The sequence below is a fragment of the Boleophthalmus pectinirostris genome, unplaced genomic scaffold (assembly GCF_026225935.1).
Source record: "Boleophthalmus pectinirostris isolate CB_2022bp ecotype Guang Dong unplaced genomic scaffold, ASM2622593v1 HiC_scaffold_17, whole genome shotgun sequence".
In the NCBI taxonomy this organism is placed as follows: domain Eukaryota; kingdom Metazoa; phylum Chordata; class Actinopteri; order Gobiiformes; family Gobiidae; genus Boleophthalmus; species Boleophthalmus pectinirostris.
In genome coordinates, this window is record NW_026571115.1 from 25,272,956 (window position 1) to 25,290,644 (window position 17,689).

Below are 17,689 nucleotides of genomic sequence, written 5' to 3' on the forward strand. Positions count from 1 at the left end.
ATTGAATTCATGCTGCTCATAGAAATAAAATATAGATTATGGTGGAATAGTTGCACTCTCATGGAATTTGTTTCTATTAAAAAAATAAAATAAAATCAGAAGAGGAGATATTTTACTTCTATGGGGTATTAACTGCTAACACATAATATATATTTAGATCATCTTGTTACCTTTTATTATTTTGAAAATGCTAATTAAACATTGATGACGTCGGCTCATATGGAGGATTTGAATAGTGTCCAGGAGAGATTGTTAAATTACTTAAAGGTTGTATAGAGAATTTTTTAAAAGGAAGAGAAATACAGCGACAGTCCTTTTTCAAATGTTGTGCATGTGTGACACCACCTTCCTCCTCCACCGCTGCTCAGTAGAAACATCTCCTCCTGCCTCCCATTCAAGAATTACTGTTGAAGTGACCTGTCTAGAAGTAATTTAGCGACCGACATGTCAGTTTTTAGACTCTTCGTCTGCTTCATTCACGCCATCGCTGGAAGAGATCTCCAAGAATCACCTCAGATTGACTTTGCTCCTTTTCCCCTTCTCTTCGTCTTTCAGCGACCTCAAAAACGGACTTTCTTTTGCTGGTCGTGGATTCTCTTCCGCCATCGCAACAAACTTTGTGCGAACTGCAAGGAAGCTACAGTTTAAAAAAGCCTCTAAAAACTGCTGCATAAACCACATAATCCCCGCGCGCTGACGAGTCAGTTACACTAAAAACAAAGGGAGTTTGATTTACAACCTAACAGCCAATAGGAAATGAGGCAGCCTTGTTTTCTATTAGCTGATGTTTATCTGGCCTCAACACATTCACAGTTCATGGATTTTCATTTTTTTTTTTTTTTTTGGTCATCATAATTTCAAGACTGCTGCATCTCTGTAATGATATTTTAAACTTTCACAAACAAAAAACAAAAAAATCCTCCATACAACCTTTTAAATACGCTTAGATGACATCTAAAACCTCTTCAGGCATGTTTTTGATCAGGAAACTATAATAAAACATGATAGAAAGCTTAAAAAAAAATAATCTCTAAAATCAGACCTGGACCACTTTGGTTGACTCTGACCGGCCCGATTAAGATCATTTGGAATTACAAACTAATAAGGATGTAACAATAACCGAAATATTGTGATATTGTATCATCAAATTTCTCACAATAATATCATGGACCATCACAATATGTTGAATTACGACTCTGTTTTGCTTAAATTAAGAGTTATGGTGCAGCAAAAACTAAAAAGACACATAGGGAACTACGTAGACCATGATCCTTTGCTCAATTTCAGTGCAGACTGTAAGAAGAAATAACAGTTCTAAACACTTTTAAGTCTTAGTTCTTTGGATTAAGTCTTGTCAAGGCATTTTGAGAGGAAAAAGTAGCAAATTAGCCTCCACAAAATATCGCAGTACATATCATACTGTGAAATGTATATTGTGGAAAATATCGTACTGAGAGATTTGGATATTGTTACATCCCTAATCGTGAGCTTTCCCACAATATGGCAATAAATATTGTATTGTGAGGTTCATACTGTGACGATATTCTATTGTGAGACTTGGATGTTGTTACACTCCTTCAAAATAAACATACTTTAGCATTTTACTTCATGCCTGCACTAAAGTTGCATTACTTTTATTTTAGAGATGTTTTTAAATTACATTGTAAGGCAACCTCACTTTTTCATCTCTTAGTCATAACATAAACTCTTACCAGTCTTACCAGCTCATCAAAACAACGCTATTTACTGCTGTTTATAAAGAAATACTATTAATATTTTGCGGAATTGAGTTGGCACAGCCCTCCACAATATTTTCAATTTCTTATGTGGCCCCATGGAAAAAATAATTGCCCACCTCATGACCTAAACTATATGGAATAGTATGATTGGATCTAAGAGGTAGCCACATTTCAAACTCCACACCCTGTAGTGTGTAATCAGACACTTGTGTAATGTCACCAAGTACCTGAAATTGCAGAATGTGGCAATTTTACAGTTTAGTCATGTTTTGGGTAGGATAAGGAATCAACTGATCGTGAACAGTTGATAATAATAATAAAAAAAAAAAATCATTGTTGTATTTTGATCATTGTATTTGTAATCATAAAAGTTAGACTAAACATCTGCCAACAAACACATTTCAACCGGGCAGCACCTGGAGGTCTAAAGACAAGAAAGTGGAAAGTCACCAGCTACTTCTTGTTGTTACCTCCTCAAAAACATACCTGGAGTTGTGATTTGTTTTAGTAGTCCTGCATTATGAGTAGGTGTGTGCAAAAATATTCAAATATCGATATACCGTATTGTTTAACGTGATGATACAGTATCGATATCGTGAGTTGCTGTATCGATATATCACCAAGAGTATTTTTTTTTTGGCATATTTTACTAAATTATTTTGTTACAGCGCTACAGTTGTTGTTGCTTGTTTAGAGAAAGGAAACTCATTTAAGCGACACATTTGACATTTTCACTGTTTGGATGAGTGAAACGGGATTCATATTCATTTTGCGCAAGAGGTGGTTTAACAAAGACTTTTAGTGTCACAGCCATGAGTTAGCCTTTATTTTTTATTGAACCATATCAAATCGATTTAGAAATATATCGTACTGAATCAAATTGAAATCTCACTGTATCAAGATGTGTATCGTATTGTGCCCTATGTATCGAAGTATGTATCAAATCAGCAACTTCTTAATGATGCACAACCCGAATTATTAGTCTGTTTTACTCTCCAAAAGCTCAAAATGCTCTGTTCCGTCATGAAGTCTTAGTTTTCAAGTTTCAAAATGTCTATATTTTACCTTTAGTTCAGTCGAGATTGGCAATTCCAGGTCTGAAATCATCCAAATGATTTCAGAAAATAGCACGAAAAAAGCCTTTTAAGTTGGTTTGTTTGTTTGTTTTAATTCTCTTTTCTATTGTCTTTCTTTTACTCTCAGTCAAAGAGGCGAGGAACCTGGTGCCCATGGATCCGAACGGCCTTTCAGATCCTTACGTGAAGCTAAAGCTGATCCCAGACCCGCGCAACGAGACCAAGCAGAAGACCAAGACCGTCAAGTGCTGCCTCAACCCCACCTTTAACGAGACCTTTAAGTTGTGAGTCCTTTTCCTACGCTGCCTGTAGAGGAGTAGTGCAGTGTGCAAAAAGAAACGCTCGTTCTCCACTCATCCTCGTGTCCCTCTCCCTCATTTTTTACTTCTCTCAGTTTTTCTTGGTCCCTTTCGCTCTTCTTTTCGTTCTCTCACTCTCCCTCACCTTGGCATTCTCTTTCTCGTTCATCCTTTATCTGTGTTTTTTTTTTATTTTTTATTCATCTTGGCGTCCTCTCTGCCTCGTCTTTCTCTTTCTTTTGCTTTTTCTTGCTTCACTCATTCTTTCTTTCTTGCTGTCTCTTTCTTTCTCTAGTTCACTTTCTCTCTCTTACTGTTTCTCTCATTCGCCTCCATCCTTTATTTGTGTTTCTTTCATCGCTCTGTCTCTCTCTCTCTCTGTCTCGTGGTCCGCTCCCTTTGTCATTCTCCTTTCTTTCACTTTGTCTCTTTCCACTTACTCTTTCTTGCTTCCTCTCTTTCTCTCACTCTCCCTCCCCTTGGCACTCTCTTTCTCCTTTATTTTTTATTTGCATTTTTTTCATCTCGGCTTCCTCTCTTCCTGCCCTTTCTCTTTCTCCTTCTTAACTCACTCTTTCTTGCTCCTCTCTTCTTTCTTGCTTTCTTTCTTTCTCTCTTTCACTGTGTCTCTTTTACTCTCTCTCCCTCGCCCTCACACTCTTTCTTTTGCCTCCATCTGTTTATCTGTTTCTTTTCATCTCTCCCTCTCAAAATCTCTCTGTCTCTCTCTCCGTCCCCTCTCTGTCTCCTCTCTCTTTCACTTTTTTTCTTTTCACTTATTTTTTTTTTTGCTTCCTCTCTTTTCCTCTCTCTCTCTTACTCTCTCTTTCTCCCACTCTCCCTCCCCTTGACACAGTCGCTCTCCTTCATTCTTTATTTGCGTTTCTTTCATCTTGGCTTCCTCTCTTCCACCGCTTTGTCTTACTCCCTCTTTACTCACTCTTTCTTGCTCCCTCTCTTTCTTTCTTTCACTGTCTCTCTTTTCCCCTCCCTCACTCTCACACTCTTTCTTTCGCCTCCATCCTTTATTTGTGTTTCTTTCATCTCATTTTCTCTCTGTCTTTCTCTGTCTCTCTTGCTCTCCTCCCTCTCTCTTTCTCCTCTCTTTCACTTTCTCTCTTTTCACTCACGCTTTCTTGCTCTCTCGCTCTCTCTTTCTCCCATCTTCTCTTTCTCTTTCATTCTTTATTTGCGTTTTTTTCATATTGACTTTCTCTCTTCCTCCACTTTCTTTTTCTCCCGCTTCACACACTTTCCTGTTCCTTTCTTTCTTTCTTTCTCTTTCACTGTCTCTCTTTTACTTTCTCTCCCTCGCCCTCGCACTCTTTCTTTTGCCTTCATCCTTTATTTGTGTTTTTTTCATTTCCCACTCTTTCTCTCTTTCTCTCTCGTGGCCTCTCTCTCCAGCCCCACTCTCATTCTCCTCTCTTTCACTTTTTCTCTTTTCACTCCCTCTTTCTTGCTCCCTCTCTTTCTCTTTCTTACTCTCTCTCTCTCCCTCTCTTTCTCCTTCATTCTTTATTTGTGTTTCTTTCATCTTGACTTCCTCTCTCGCTCTCTCTATCTCTCTCTTTCCCTCTCTCACTCACTTTCTCTCTATTTCTGCCCCCTCTCTCATTCTCCTCTCAATCTGCCTTTTTCCCCTTTCTTTCACTCTCACTCTTCCTGTCATTCACTCCCTCCTCTCTGTCTCCCTTTCTCTCCATTCTTCTCCTTCATCATCTCTCTTTCATCTTGCCTTCCTTTCAATCTGCCTCTTTCTCTTTCTCTCTTACTCTCACTCGTTCTGTTGTTCTCAGTCCTCTCTTCCATTCTCTCTCTCTCTTTCATCCTGTCCCTTTAACAGTTTCTTTCATCTTGCCTTTCTCTCTCTCCCTCTGTTTGTCTCTCGCACTCTGACTCTCTCTCTCTCTAATTCTTTCTCTCCCCTTCTCTCCATCCCTCCGACCCTCCCCTCTCTCCTTCATCCTCCCTCAGTTTATCAGTTTCTTTCATCTTGCATTTCTTTCTCCCTTTCTCTTACTGTCGCTCTTTCCCATCACTCCCTCGCCCTCACTCCCTCTCTCTCTCTGTCTCTTTCTCTCTTTCGCCTTCATCCTTTATCTGTGATTCTTTCATCTTGCCTTCCTTTCTTTCTCCTGTTTCTTTTTCCCTTCTGTTCTCTTCTCTCTCTTTCCCACTCCCCCTCTCTCCATCTGTTTTTCTCCCTCTCTCCCTCCCTCTCTGCTTCTCTCTCCCTTTTTCTGTCCCTCTTTGCTTCTCTCTTCTTCTCTCTCTCTCGCTCTCTCTCTCTCTCTTCTTCTGTCTTCCTCTCTCTCTGCTTCTCTCTCTCTCTCCCCCTCTCTCTCTCATCTCTGCTTTTCCCTCTCTCTCTCTCTCTCTCTCTCTCTCCTTTGCCTCTCTCCCTCTCTGCTTCTCTCTCTCTCCCCCTCTCTCTCACTCTCTCTTTGCTTTTCTCTCTCTTCCCCTCCCTGCTTCTCTCTCTCCCTCCCCCTCTTTGCTTTTCTCTCTCTTCACCCCCCCTTTACTTCTCTCTCCCTCTTTCTCTCCCTCTTTGCTTCTCTCTCTCCATCTCTGCTTTCTCCTTCTCTCTCTTCCCCTCTCTGCTTCTCTCTCTCTCTCTTTACTTTTCTCTTCCTCTCTTTCTCCCTCTCTCCCTCTTTTCTTCTCCCTCCCTCTCTCTCGCTTACACTCTTTGCTTTTCTCTCTCCATCTCTGCTTTTCTCTCTCTCTCTCTCTTCCTCTCCCTGCTTCTCTCTCTCCCCCTCTTTGCTTTTCTCTCTCTTTCCCACTCTGCTTCTCTCTCTCCCTCCCCCAGTCTCCATCTCTGCTTTTCTCTCTCTCTCTTCCCCTCTCTGCTTCTCTCCCTCTTTGCTTCTCTCTACCTCTCTCTCTCCATCTCTGATTTTCTCTCTCTTTCCCTCTATGCTTCTCCCTCTCTCCCTCTCTTACTTTCTGACTCTCTCCCACTCCCTCGCCTTCACTCTTTCATCCTTTATCAGTGTTTCTTTCTTTCATCTTGGCTTCCTTACTTTCTCGTCTCTCCCTCCCTTCCTCCCCCCTCTCCTCTCCTCTCCTCTCCTCTCTTCTTCTCTCTTCACATTATGTTAGGATTTCCAGGCATGTGTAACCGCTGGCAGTGTGATAAGCACATCTGCCCCCTCCTCAGACTCTCAGAACCTTTTGGACTTGGATCCTGCTCCTGGCTCCGTTTATGCGTCGGCTTTATCAGAGGAGGAAAGATGGAGATTTGAAATTTGATAGAAGATAGAAATTATACAATCTTTACATAAGAAGGAGAGCGGGTGATTCAGTATTTCAGACGAGTTGAATTAGTGATAGACTTGAACAAACGGCTCTATTGAAAAGTGGTAAAAAGTAATCAAATTATCAGTATTAGTGTAATTTTACTTTGAACATGAGAGTAGAGATTGGTCACTTAGCTCTGGGGCTAATATTTAAGACAGATTTTTATAATTTTTACTAAAATATACGATTTGAAATAGAAACTCTATTACTGTGAATACTGTGTGCTGATCTGTATAGTACATTTATAAAAAGGAAAGATCAAGTATCAACAGAAATTATTTTTGGCCCTCCACAGTGCTTTTTTTGCTACTAACTTATTCTTGAGTTTCTGAATTATGAAAAATTAGGACAGTTGCGTAGTGATTAGCAACAAAAAATATGTATTATTTCTAAAATGTAATATTAACCTCTTAACACCTGAATTTATATAGATGTATATGGGCCCGGTCAAGCAGAAGTAAACAGCAAGGCCAAAAATTCAAGTTAATGCATCTGATATAAAAATGTATTGAACAGATACATATGTACTCTAGTTTATGAAACTGTTTACCTTTTTTTCTGTACCATTTTTGGTTCTAAAGTTACATACGTTTTAAACAGACCATGTATGAAACATGGAACAAAAATTATTTCCCAAATTTCAAAGACCTGCAAATCATGTAAATAAATGGATGTATTTCATCATATCTTGTGTTATTCCATCTTTGAACTGTTGATGAAGGTACATGATTTAAAAAAAAAAAGTATTAAAAATGATAAAAATTTGCTTGGAAGGACTGACATATTTTATAGAAATAGTTTCCTTTCATTTTGAAGTAATATTAAAGTATTCGGAAGAAAAAAGATGACAAATTATGCAAAATCATGCACCTTCTACAATTTTCCCTCTGTTACTTTTCCCTCCGTTACCATGACCTTTCTTAATAAAAAATCTCATTACTCAAAAAGTAAGAGGTTTTTCAACCTAATCTTGTACCATATGGTAGAAAACTATATGAAGCAAATATTCAAACCAGTTATGTTATGATAAGTAAGTGAGAACCGGTAGTTATCGCTGTTTGTATTTATTGCCCAAAAAGTGCTGCATATTTCATTCCCTCCGTTACCAACATGAGTTTTTAAATTTTTGTTAACAACTTGAAAAAATATAACTCTTTCCTACATTCTGATACTTTACTTATTTCAATAGTCCCTCTAGTTTCTGAATAAGAGCTATTTGAATGTAAAAAATCTGCCCGTTTCCCTCCGTTACCGCTTGACCGGACCCATATAAAAAAAAAATTATGGTTTTGGCTTTAAATAGATGGTAAATAAAGTTGATATTATTAATTTCACTATAGCAAAAACATTAAACAGAAATTTGAGTATGCTGCAAATTTGCGACAACTAGAAACAAGTGCTTGCCAAAGGTTTCTAGGAAGTGGCACTGGGGGATTGCAGCAGCTCTCTCATCTTATATCTTGATCCAAACAGATTGTTGCATATTTGTGACATTGGGCTTCACAGGAATAATGTATGCATTGTAACAGGAAGCTGAAACCAGGAGGTATTACATCGTTTCTTTAAAGTGCACATGACAGGTTTTGATGATTCTCTAATTTTTGTGAAGAAAAGTTTAAAAATATGTTGAAAATTACAGGAGTGTTTCATGTTGATGATATCAGACTATCCAAAAATTTAGACACAATTTTACTTACAAAACTAAATAAAGGTATTTTCTTATATATTTACTTGTCAAATAATAATTTTTCGTCGTGATTTCCAACCAGGAAGCAGAATTTGAAACCTAAAAAATGGCCAGACTGGAAAAGAAAGAGTCAAATGTTTAATAAAATCTTAAATATAATAATCTTAACTGTGCTTTAGTCAAATGTGCAAGGAGTTGATCATTGCAAACTAAACCTAATATTGTAGCTTTTCCTACAACAACTACTAGTGTTACTTCATCACTAACATACTCAATAAGTAAATGTACTTTGTTTTGCATGATGAAGTTAAGCCCTACAAAAAAGAACATCTTATTATTGCTTATATAACTGGTTGTTTGCATATTCTTTATAATTGACAGAATGCTGCAAATGGAAATGAGTTTTCTTTTTAAATGTCTAGTTTGTGTGGTAGTTCTGAACACAGTTAAAGATGTGACGCACACCAGGGCTTTCTGCCTACTCGAATTCTCTAAAAACAATTTGTTTCCATAACAACCAGTTAATTTTAAATGCACAGTTTGAACTCGAGCCTTATGACGAAAAAAAAGACTATTCACGGACTGAATTATATTTAATTCGACGAAATCCTATCCTATAATCAAAGTATTTTCTTTCACTGCGATGGAAAAAGATGTGAAAAAGAAGATGAGGTGCTATGAGTAATACAGTAGGATTTCCCACACATTTGGCTTTGTGTTTTGGCAGCCATTGGTTCTAAATGATTGTTACCTCTTGCAGGATCTGATCACAAGCTCTTTTAAAATCCTATTAGAATCCAGAAGGATGCACTACATTATCATCCTAATGGTTATAGGTTTAGTAGAGTGAATTGTCAAATAAAAATAGATTAACTTAAAACAACAAGTTAAGTAAATATTGGCTAAAACTAAAAATAAATAGTATTCATTATCAACATTAAAGGAAATATAACCTATCCTCTCACTGTTTTGAAAAAGGTGTTACAATCACCACTGAACCTGGGTTGCCAGTGCCTGAATCTGCAGATAGAGGACACTTACTAGTTTGTCTCATTCTCAGTACATGGACCTGCCTCATGTGAAAACTCAAAACCTCCAGAATTCCCTTTCCGAGCTACAGAGGCTGCACTCGCACTGACTCATGACTGGCTGCAGGGTTTAGGTAGTGACCATTTAGCTCAGAGAGAGGCATTTTAGGTTTAAACTTACTGGATTTCAGCAGTGGAACTGGCAACCCAAATGTGAGACTCATGTGAGGCTCATTCTGATTTCCGACTAGAACACTGAATAATAACATTAACAGCTTCAACTTTAAAACAGTGGTTGTTCAATGGTCAAATATGTCACCATCTTTAACCAAAATACTTTTTTTTTATATATTGAAGGGTTGTTGGTGTAACTTTTTAACTCTTGCATCTTTTGATAACACGTCATGCTGATTCATCAGTCTAAACATTGGACATAATTCTTATTTCTTATTTATTTGTAAAGGGACAGTACACATTAATGAACACTGAAAATGTAAATATGTAAAGATTATAGCCAACGTGACTAATTTCCATCTTCAGTCCCGCGCCAGGTTGATGTGAAATCATCTACACGACAGGAGAAAGTACAGCAACAATCACACAAAAGTACATAAAACCTGCACACTCACTATACATAAAACTCGTTTCAAACAATTAATTTGAAGTTTGAAGTTTATACTTGATTTGAACATGTTTAACAAAAATCTTACAAACTGTTGCTTTAAATTTCCTATATCACATAAAATTGACTCTTATGAGCTTTTATACACGTCATAATGTTGTCTCCTCATCAAAAACAGACCTGGAGTTGTGTTTTGTTTCATTCACATGTTTGAGTAATCCTTTATTATTAGTTTGTCTGCATCTCCAAAGGTCAACATGCTGTCTTCCCCCTTATGATGTCATATTGTAGTAGTTTTCAAGTTAACAGCTGCCTTTTACCTTTTGTTTGGTAGAGATTGCCAGCTCCAGGGCTGAATTAATTTAAATGATTTTGGTCAAGTCTAGTCACAAGTTGAAACTGGTTTTCTGCATACTCAGCCTAAATATGCAGGGTTTGTGAGTTAAACATGTGTGAAAGAAACAAAACACAACTCCGGGTCTGTTTGTAGATGAGAAAATGGTGTAATATGGCCCCTTTAGCACTAATTTTGAGGTTCTTATTTACCCTGCTCATTGCAATCAGACCATAAAACATTACACTACTATAAATGACCTCCATTGATTTTTAAATTTATTTTTTTTTTGTGTGTGTGTCCCTTAGCCATCTGAAAGAACATGACAAGGACCGGCGCCTGTCTGTGGAGGTGTGGGACTGGGACCTGACCAGCCGTAACGATTTCATGGGCTCGCTGTCCTTCGGCATCTCCGAGCTCCACAAGCAAGGCGTGGACGGATGGTGAGAAAAACAACCAGCACACACATGGCAACCCACTTCTGTAGAGTCCTAAGCTCCATTCACACACGCAGCCTGACCCGGGAATTTACCTGCATTTTGTCAGAACAGGGTCAAAACAAAGCCAGAACTGATCAAAAAATAGTCTAGCCAAGTTAAGATTACTTGAATTAAGAAAGTTTTGCTTGACAAGTAAAATTAAAATACAAAAACACACCTTGTCATACTTATACTTAAAGTAAGAACTCTTTGCACTTAAAATGAGAAACAAAATCGAAAGTTGCCTGAATTAAGAGAAAGACACTTATTCCATTGGTAGATAATAAGTTGAATCTACTCAGATAATGTCAAATGTTCTCATGTCGCATTCTGTTGAACTCGGGACTCGGGGAAAACCGACCTCCACCTCGAGAAAGTGAATGAGAACAGAGCCGACCCGGAAATGTTCTGGGACCAGCGCATGTGTGAATACTGACTGTGTCCGAATGTCCACACTGTTCCCTTCTTCTCTACACTATTTATGGTGATGCACTCAAAAAGTAGTGCACTCAAAACTTCCCACAATGTGCCTTGAAAAGCAATGTCCAGTACTAGTATAGACCAGAGTTGAAAAAATAACAGCATGGTGAACGGTCTTTAATGGGACATAACATGACTGAATGAAGCAGATAGAAGCAGAAGTTTAAACTGATTATGAATAAACCACAATTAAATAAAGCGTTATGGTGTAAAGTTACTATCATTAGTCACTAACCTTAACTTAAGTAAGGTGACCAGACGTCTCTATTTCACCAGGACAGTCCCAGTTTTGAGCCCTGTGTTCCCTGTCCTAGTGGATTTATCCAAAAACAATGATTTGTCCCAGTTTTATACAAGAAATGTCTCTTGTGTCCCTATTTTTAACTAATTTGATCCCTGCCAACAATAAAGAGAGGCATACATTGTCATTTGTTTAGGTAAAATGCAGAAAAACATGCTTAAAAATGAGCAAAACACAAAGAAAATGTGACTGTACTGACACGTTAGTCATGAATGAGCGCATAACAATTTTCTTTCATTACGTACTCGATTCACAATTTTATTATTATAAACCACCACAAACCGGGGTGTCCCAGTTTTTGTTTTTTTGTTTTTTAAATCTGGTCACCCTAGTTAAAAGATCATTTCTAAAACTCCCATTTGTGTGAGATCCAGCTTGACAAAATATCAGATTTGGGCAAACTTTTTTTCACCTTGACATCAGAGAGTCACGTGACCTGAATTTAGTGCTACTGTGCAGGCCTATGTGCAGGAACGACAGGTTAGGGGCTAGTGTGGACATTCAGACACTGCCATAGTCATTTCTGAGTGTTCTGGCATTTTGTCCGATCGATGTCCTGGTAAGTGTGTGTGTGTGTGAACGGGGCTTTATATAATGTGAAATAAGAAGAGCAAAGCAAAGCAGGAGGATAGAGGTGACCTTGTTCATTACCGCTCTGAGAAACATTTGAGATTTGATGCCAAAGCAAATGTACGTCATGTGTGTTTTATCTTGGCTTCTTTATCTAGGCTCTCCTCTTCTCTCTCTCTAATCACAAAGCACGCGCTCCCTATCTCCCCCTCTCGAGGTCTTTTTGCTGACGCTGCCCTGTCAAGCTTTTAATGAGATGCCAGTGTCTGGGGTGGAAGACGGCCATTATAGACTCAAACTTTACCCAAAAAACTATTTCTAGATTCGAGAAAGGAGACATAATACTACTGCGCTGTATTCTGGCTTATTTAAAGTGCTTTTGGACAGGTTAGTATTGGTACTGAATCATGAAATTATGTAGTGTATCATTACTCAGATCAAAACAGACAAACTGGCAACACTTTATAATTTCTACACCTAATTATTAGACTTATTAAGGTGTAGTTATTACAAAATGTCTGCAACAATGTCATTTAGGGTGCCTTTAAACTGGACTAAACCTGAACTAAACCAGGACTAAACCAGGACTACAACAAGACAAGATTATATTACATTATGTGCCTGATGCGCTTTACTCTACTCTGTTGGAAAAGCTAAATCAGCACAACAAATTTCATTAACACAGCGCAAAGATATTGATTTTTCTGTTGTTAATTCAAGTGCTGAAACTATGAGACTGCATGAATGAATCAACTGCTAACACTTAATAGAAAACAACTAGGGATGTAACAGTAACGGAAATATTGTGATGTCGTATCGAAAAAAAAGTCTCACAATAATATCGTGGGATGTCAAAATATATATAATTACAAGTTCCTTTGCTTAAATGCATTTTTTATAGAAGCAACAGCTTATAAACATGGGGAACTACATATCCCATGATTCATTTCAGTGCAGACAACATGAATAAATGTTTTTTACTTGAATTCTTGGGATTATGACAGTAATGATTCGCACTAAAATCTTGTCTAGGTATTTTAAAAGTACAAAAGTTTCCTATCTACAATTACATTAGCCTCTCCAAAATATCATAAAAATATCGTACCGAGAGATTTGGATATCGTTAGATCCCCAAAAACAACATAATAACAAATTTTGGAGAATGTTTGATTAAAGTTGCACTATGTAACATTTCTGGTAGAGCACCCACCACCTGCTTTGCCTGGAATAATCCACAGTATGATGGGCCAAGATACCTACTTTTCTTGCAATAAAAACTCTTATATAAGATTGAATATGGATAAGTTTAATGTCATATTGTGGAATATTTTAAGCAATGTGATACATCTCGCTTTATATCCCATTATATTGTACACTTAATGATCTTGAGGGTTCATTACTGAGATGTAACAATAACCGAAATATTGTGATATCGTATCGTCAAAAGTCTCAAAATAATCGTCACAATATATTGAATTACAAGTTCCTTTGCTTAAATGCATTGTTTTATAGAAGCAACAGCTTAAAAACACAGGGAACTACATATCCTGTGATTCATTTCAGTGCAAACAATATGAAGACATTTTTTTTGTTTTTAACTTAACCTCTTGGGTTTATAACAGTAATGATTCGCACCAAAATCTTGTTAAGGGATTTTAAAACCAAAAAAGTGTCCCATCTGCAATTATATTAGCCTTTCCTAAATATCATATCGTGAAAATATCGTACTGAGAGATTTGGATATCGTTACATCCCTAAAAACAACATAATAACAAATTTTGGCGAATGTATGATTAAAGTTGCACTATGTAACATTTCCTTTGCCTGGAATAATCCGGAGTATGATGGGCCAACATACCTACTTTTCTTGCAATAAAAACTCTTATATAAGAATGAATATGGATAAGTTTACTGTCAAATTGTGGAACATTTCAGTCAATGTGATACATCTCGCTTTATATCCCGTTATATAGTGCACCGAATGATCTTGAGGGTTCATTCCTAGGGATGTAACAATAACCGAAATATCGTGATATCGTATCGTCAAAAGTCTCACAATAATATCATGGGCTGTCACAAAATATCAAATTACAAAGTTCCTTTGCTTAAATGCATGGTTTTATTGAAGCAACAACTTATAAACATACGGAACTACATATCCCATGATTCATTTCAGTGCAGAACAACATGAAGAAATGTTTTATACTTGAAATCTTGGGATTATGGCGGAAATAATTCACACCAAAATTTTGTCAAGGTATTTTAAAAGCGAAAAAGTCTCTTATCTACAACTATATCAAAATATTGCAATAAATATCGTACTGTGAGATGCATATCGTCATAATATCGTACTGAGAGATTTGGATATCGTTACATTCCTATCCACTGCAGAATCTTGTTTACTCATTATGTCAGCCCAAACTAAATGAAGGTAAGAGCGGGAAGGGCATCTGCTTTAAAATGTAATTTATATTTCATATGGTTTATATTACAGTACTTAATCTTCGAATAAATTGCTTTTACTTCATGGTTTTTCTGTTGATGACCCCTTTATGCAGTATATATGACAACAGTATTGATTATGTAAAAGCAGAGCCCCCCGTGTTAAGATTTGGGCCTGACCGTATCAGAAGGAGAGCAGTACATCGGTTGATAATGGTTATTCTTTATGACTGGAGATAGCGGCTGTAACTGCTGCCTTTATGGAGCTAATGGTCTGAGTTTAACTGTACGAGCCGGCCGGCGATTGATTAAACCGTGAATATTGTCCATGTGTCTCCAGGTTCAAGCTGCTGTCCCAAGAAGAGGGCGAGTACTTCAACGTCCCAGTGGCTCCTGAGGGGGAGGAGGCCAATGAGGAGCTTCGCCAGAGGTTTGAGGTATGGGTTTTTTTTAGAAGCAGACAATATAAATGGCCCATACGGTCTAGCAATATTTTAGGACCCGATTATACAGTAAAAATTTTCCCCACATTATATCTAACTCCCATACGCTCATAAATTTACTGTCTTTATACTCAATGCTGTGTACTCAAGAACATTAAATAAATAGATGGTTTCGTGGTTTTATTCATATCGATCCCCATTAGTGAGTAAAACCGCAGCTATTCTTCCTGGGATCTACTCTTTCAAACTTTTAAAGGTGCCCTATGTAACTTTTCTACTGGAAAGTTACTATGGTATCTGTTTGGCTTCATGGAAATGCTGTTGCTTTGCTTGAAATGTTCTACAGTGTTGCATTAAACTCATCTAAATTTATCTATCTCCAAGGAAATAAACATTTAAACTTATGGTACGTTCAGACCGGAAAGCTAAAATGCTGAACTTTTGGCGTTGGATGTGCCGCATCAACCAATCAGGGACGACTATCCCGTGACGCAGCAACGTTATTATCCAGAAAAAGGAGAAGAAAGAGAAAGTCCCAAGAGCCACAAACACCAGAACAAGAAATCTACGCCGTGTCGTTAGCAGAATTTAAATTTATACACTCCCCAACCAAGACTACACCAGGAATGGACCAGGACTGGACCATTACTAGACCAGAACTGGTCCAGGACTGAATCAGAACTGAACCAGGTTTAAACCAGGAATAAACCAGGACTGAACCAGGTCTAAACCAGGTCTAAACCAGGACTAAACCAGGACTAAACCAGGACTAAACCAGGACTGGACCAGGACTAAAACAGGACTGAATCAGGACTGAATCAAGTCTAAACCAGGACTGGACCGGGACTGGACTGGACCGGGACTGGACCGGGACTGGGACTGGACCAGGACTGGACCAGGACTGAATCAGGACTGAATCAGGACTGAATCAGGACTGAACCAGGACTGAACCAGGACTGAACCAAGACTGAACAAGGTCTAAACCAGGACTGAACAAGGTCTGAACCAGGACTGAACCAAGTCTAAACCAGGTCTAAACCAGGTCTAAACCAGTCTAAACCAGGTCTAAACCAGGACTGAACCAAGGTCTAAACCAGGACTAAATCAGGACTAAACCAGGACTAAACCAGGACTGAACCAGGTCTAAACCAGGACTGAACCGGAACTGAACCGGAACTAAACCAGGAGTGAACCAGGACTAAACCAGGTCTAAACCAGGACTGAACCAGGTCTAAACCAGGACTAAATCAGGACTAAACCAGGACTAAACCAGGACTGAACCAGGTCTAAACCAGGACTAAACCAGGACAGAACCAGGACTAAACCAGGTCTAAACCAGGACTGAACCGGAACTGAACCGGAACTAAACCAGGAGTGAACCAGGACTAAACCAGGTCTAAACCAGGTCTAACCAATGTCATTCCCGGCGTATAAATATATAAACGCCGCCACCTCCTCCGATCGCCTCCGCTCATGTGTTTTATGTAATAAATACACTAAAGTCACTCTCAACTCCCGGGAAAACAAGGCACTCGCAAACCACAGCGGACACCCTGGACACGCATCAAGTATGCTTCTCCCCCAAATCTTCATGCATTTCCTTTAATCAAGTAACCAACAAAGCAAAATATCGGCCTTTGCTGGAGCTTTAACACCGATACCTGACATTCTGATAGGTGTGAAATATCGGTCTCATTTGAGGTGTGCGTGAGTGTGAAAGTGTGTGTGAATGTGCGACGCGTGAGGGCCACTCGGGGAGAGCTGTTAGCAGTTGGCAGGAGCTCTCTGGCACTGCACCGGTCCACACGTGTCCCTGTCGTGTGTGTGAGTGTGTGTGAGTGTGTGTGTGACCGACCACTAGGCTCATTAACATACTTGGCACAGCGCAGGGGGGGACTCTGGTTTCCGTCGGCTTTATTCTTCCGCCCGAGAGGTAATTTAGCCATATTTCTCCAGAGTTACATTTGTCAGAACATATTTTACTGGTTTGCCGCTAATCAGAAGCCATCCGTCAATTTCAAAACTAGTTCCCAAAGAGTAATTTTAAAAGATAGATGAGCAGCACTACATGAAAGAGAAAGTGTTCATTTTAAAACACACTGAACAAAAGTGGCGTTGAGTGATGACTATTCTATCTGCTCTTGGAGACTGTCTGCAGGATAGAAAATGTCCCTGGTCCCTAGTCTCATGTCCAAACCAAAACTTGAAGCTGCTATATTACACATAAGGTCCTATATGTGAGATTTAGGTCATGTTATAATGTTCTTACTGCCTCAAAAAACATGCCTGGAGTTGTGTTTTGTCATTTGAGTAATCCTGCATTATTAGTTTGTCAAAATTTTCAGAGCTCAAACTGCTCTCTTCCACCTTCTGATGTCATGTAGCTGTAGTTTGCAAGTTTATAGCTCCTTTGACTTTTTGTTTAGTACAGATTTGCAATTCCAGGTCTGAAATTCTCCAAATGATTACAGTGAAGGTGTATGGAGTTTAAAAACACAGTTGAGTACTTCCTGTAAATAAATGTACAGGGTTTGTGTGTGAATGAACCAAAACACAAGGTGTTTTTTGATGAGGAAACAACATTATAACGCAGAAAATAGTTTTATGTGGGCACTTGGAGCAGGGTAGAAAGAATGTTTATACAATTCTCTTCTTCATCTGGTGACTTATACTTTTGTTAGACTGATATACTGGATATCTGGCCAGTATTTGCATTTTTTAGCATATCTCCAGCAGAGGCTGATACTTTGTTTGGGTCAACCAGCTGTCTAAAGAATTGCATAAAGCTTCATTTGAACACTTCATTGCGAAGAGGACACTGCACAAAAGCTGACTACGCCACTCTCGTATCCAGTGTGTAGTAAAACAGGGTGGTAGATG

The 17,689-nt window shown here is 38.4% G+C and overlaps 1 protein-coding gene across 3 annotated transcripts in view; it reads left to right on the plus strand.

The window, feature by feature from the left end:
• Positions 1 to 17,689, plus strand: part of prkcbb (protein kinase C, beta b) — a 223,475-nt gene that overhangs the window by 121,270 nt on the left and 84,516 nt on the right. For all 3 annotated transcript variants that reach the window (XM_055152249.1, XM_020919954.2, XM_055152248.1), the window contains 3 exons: positions 2,943 to 3,099; positions 10,403 to 10,537; positions 14,707 to 14,803. In XM_055152249.1, coding sequence (XP_055008224.1) covers positions 2,943 to 3,099; positions 10,403 to 10,537; positions 14,707 to 14,803 — 389 coding nt within the window. The remainder of the gene's footprint in view (positions 1 to 2,942; positions 3,100 to 10,402; positions 10,538 to 14,706; positions 14,804 to 17,689) is intronic.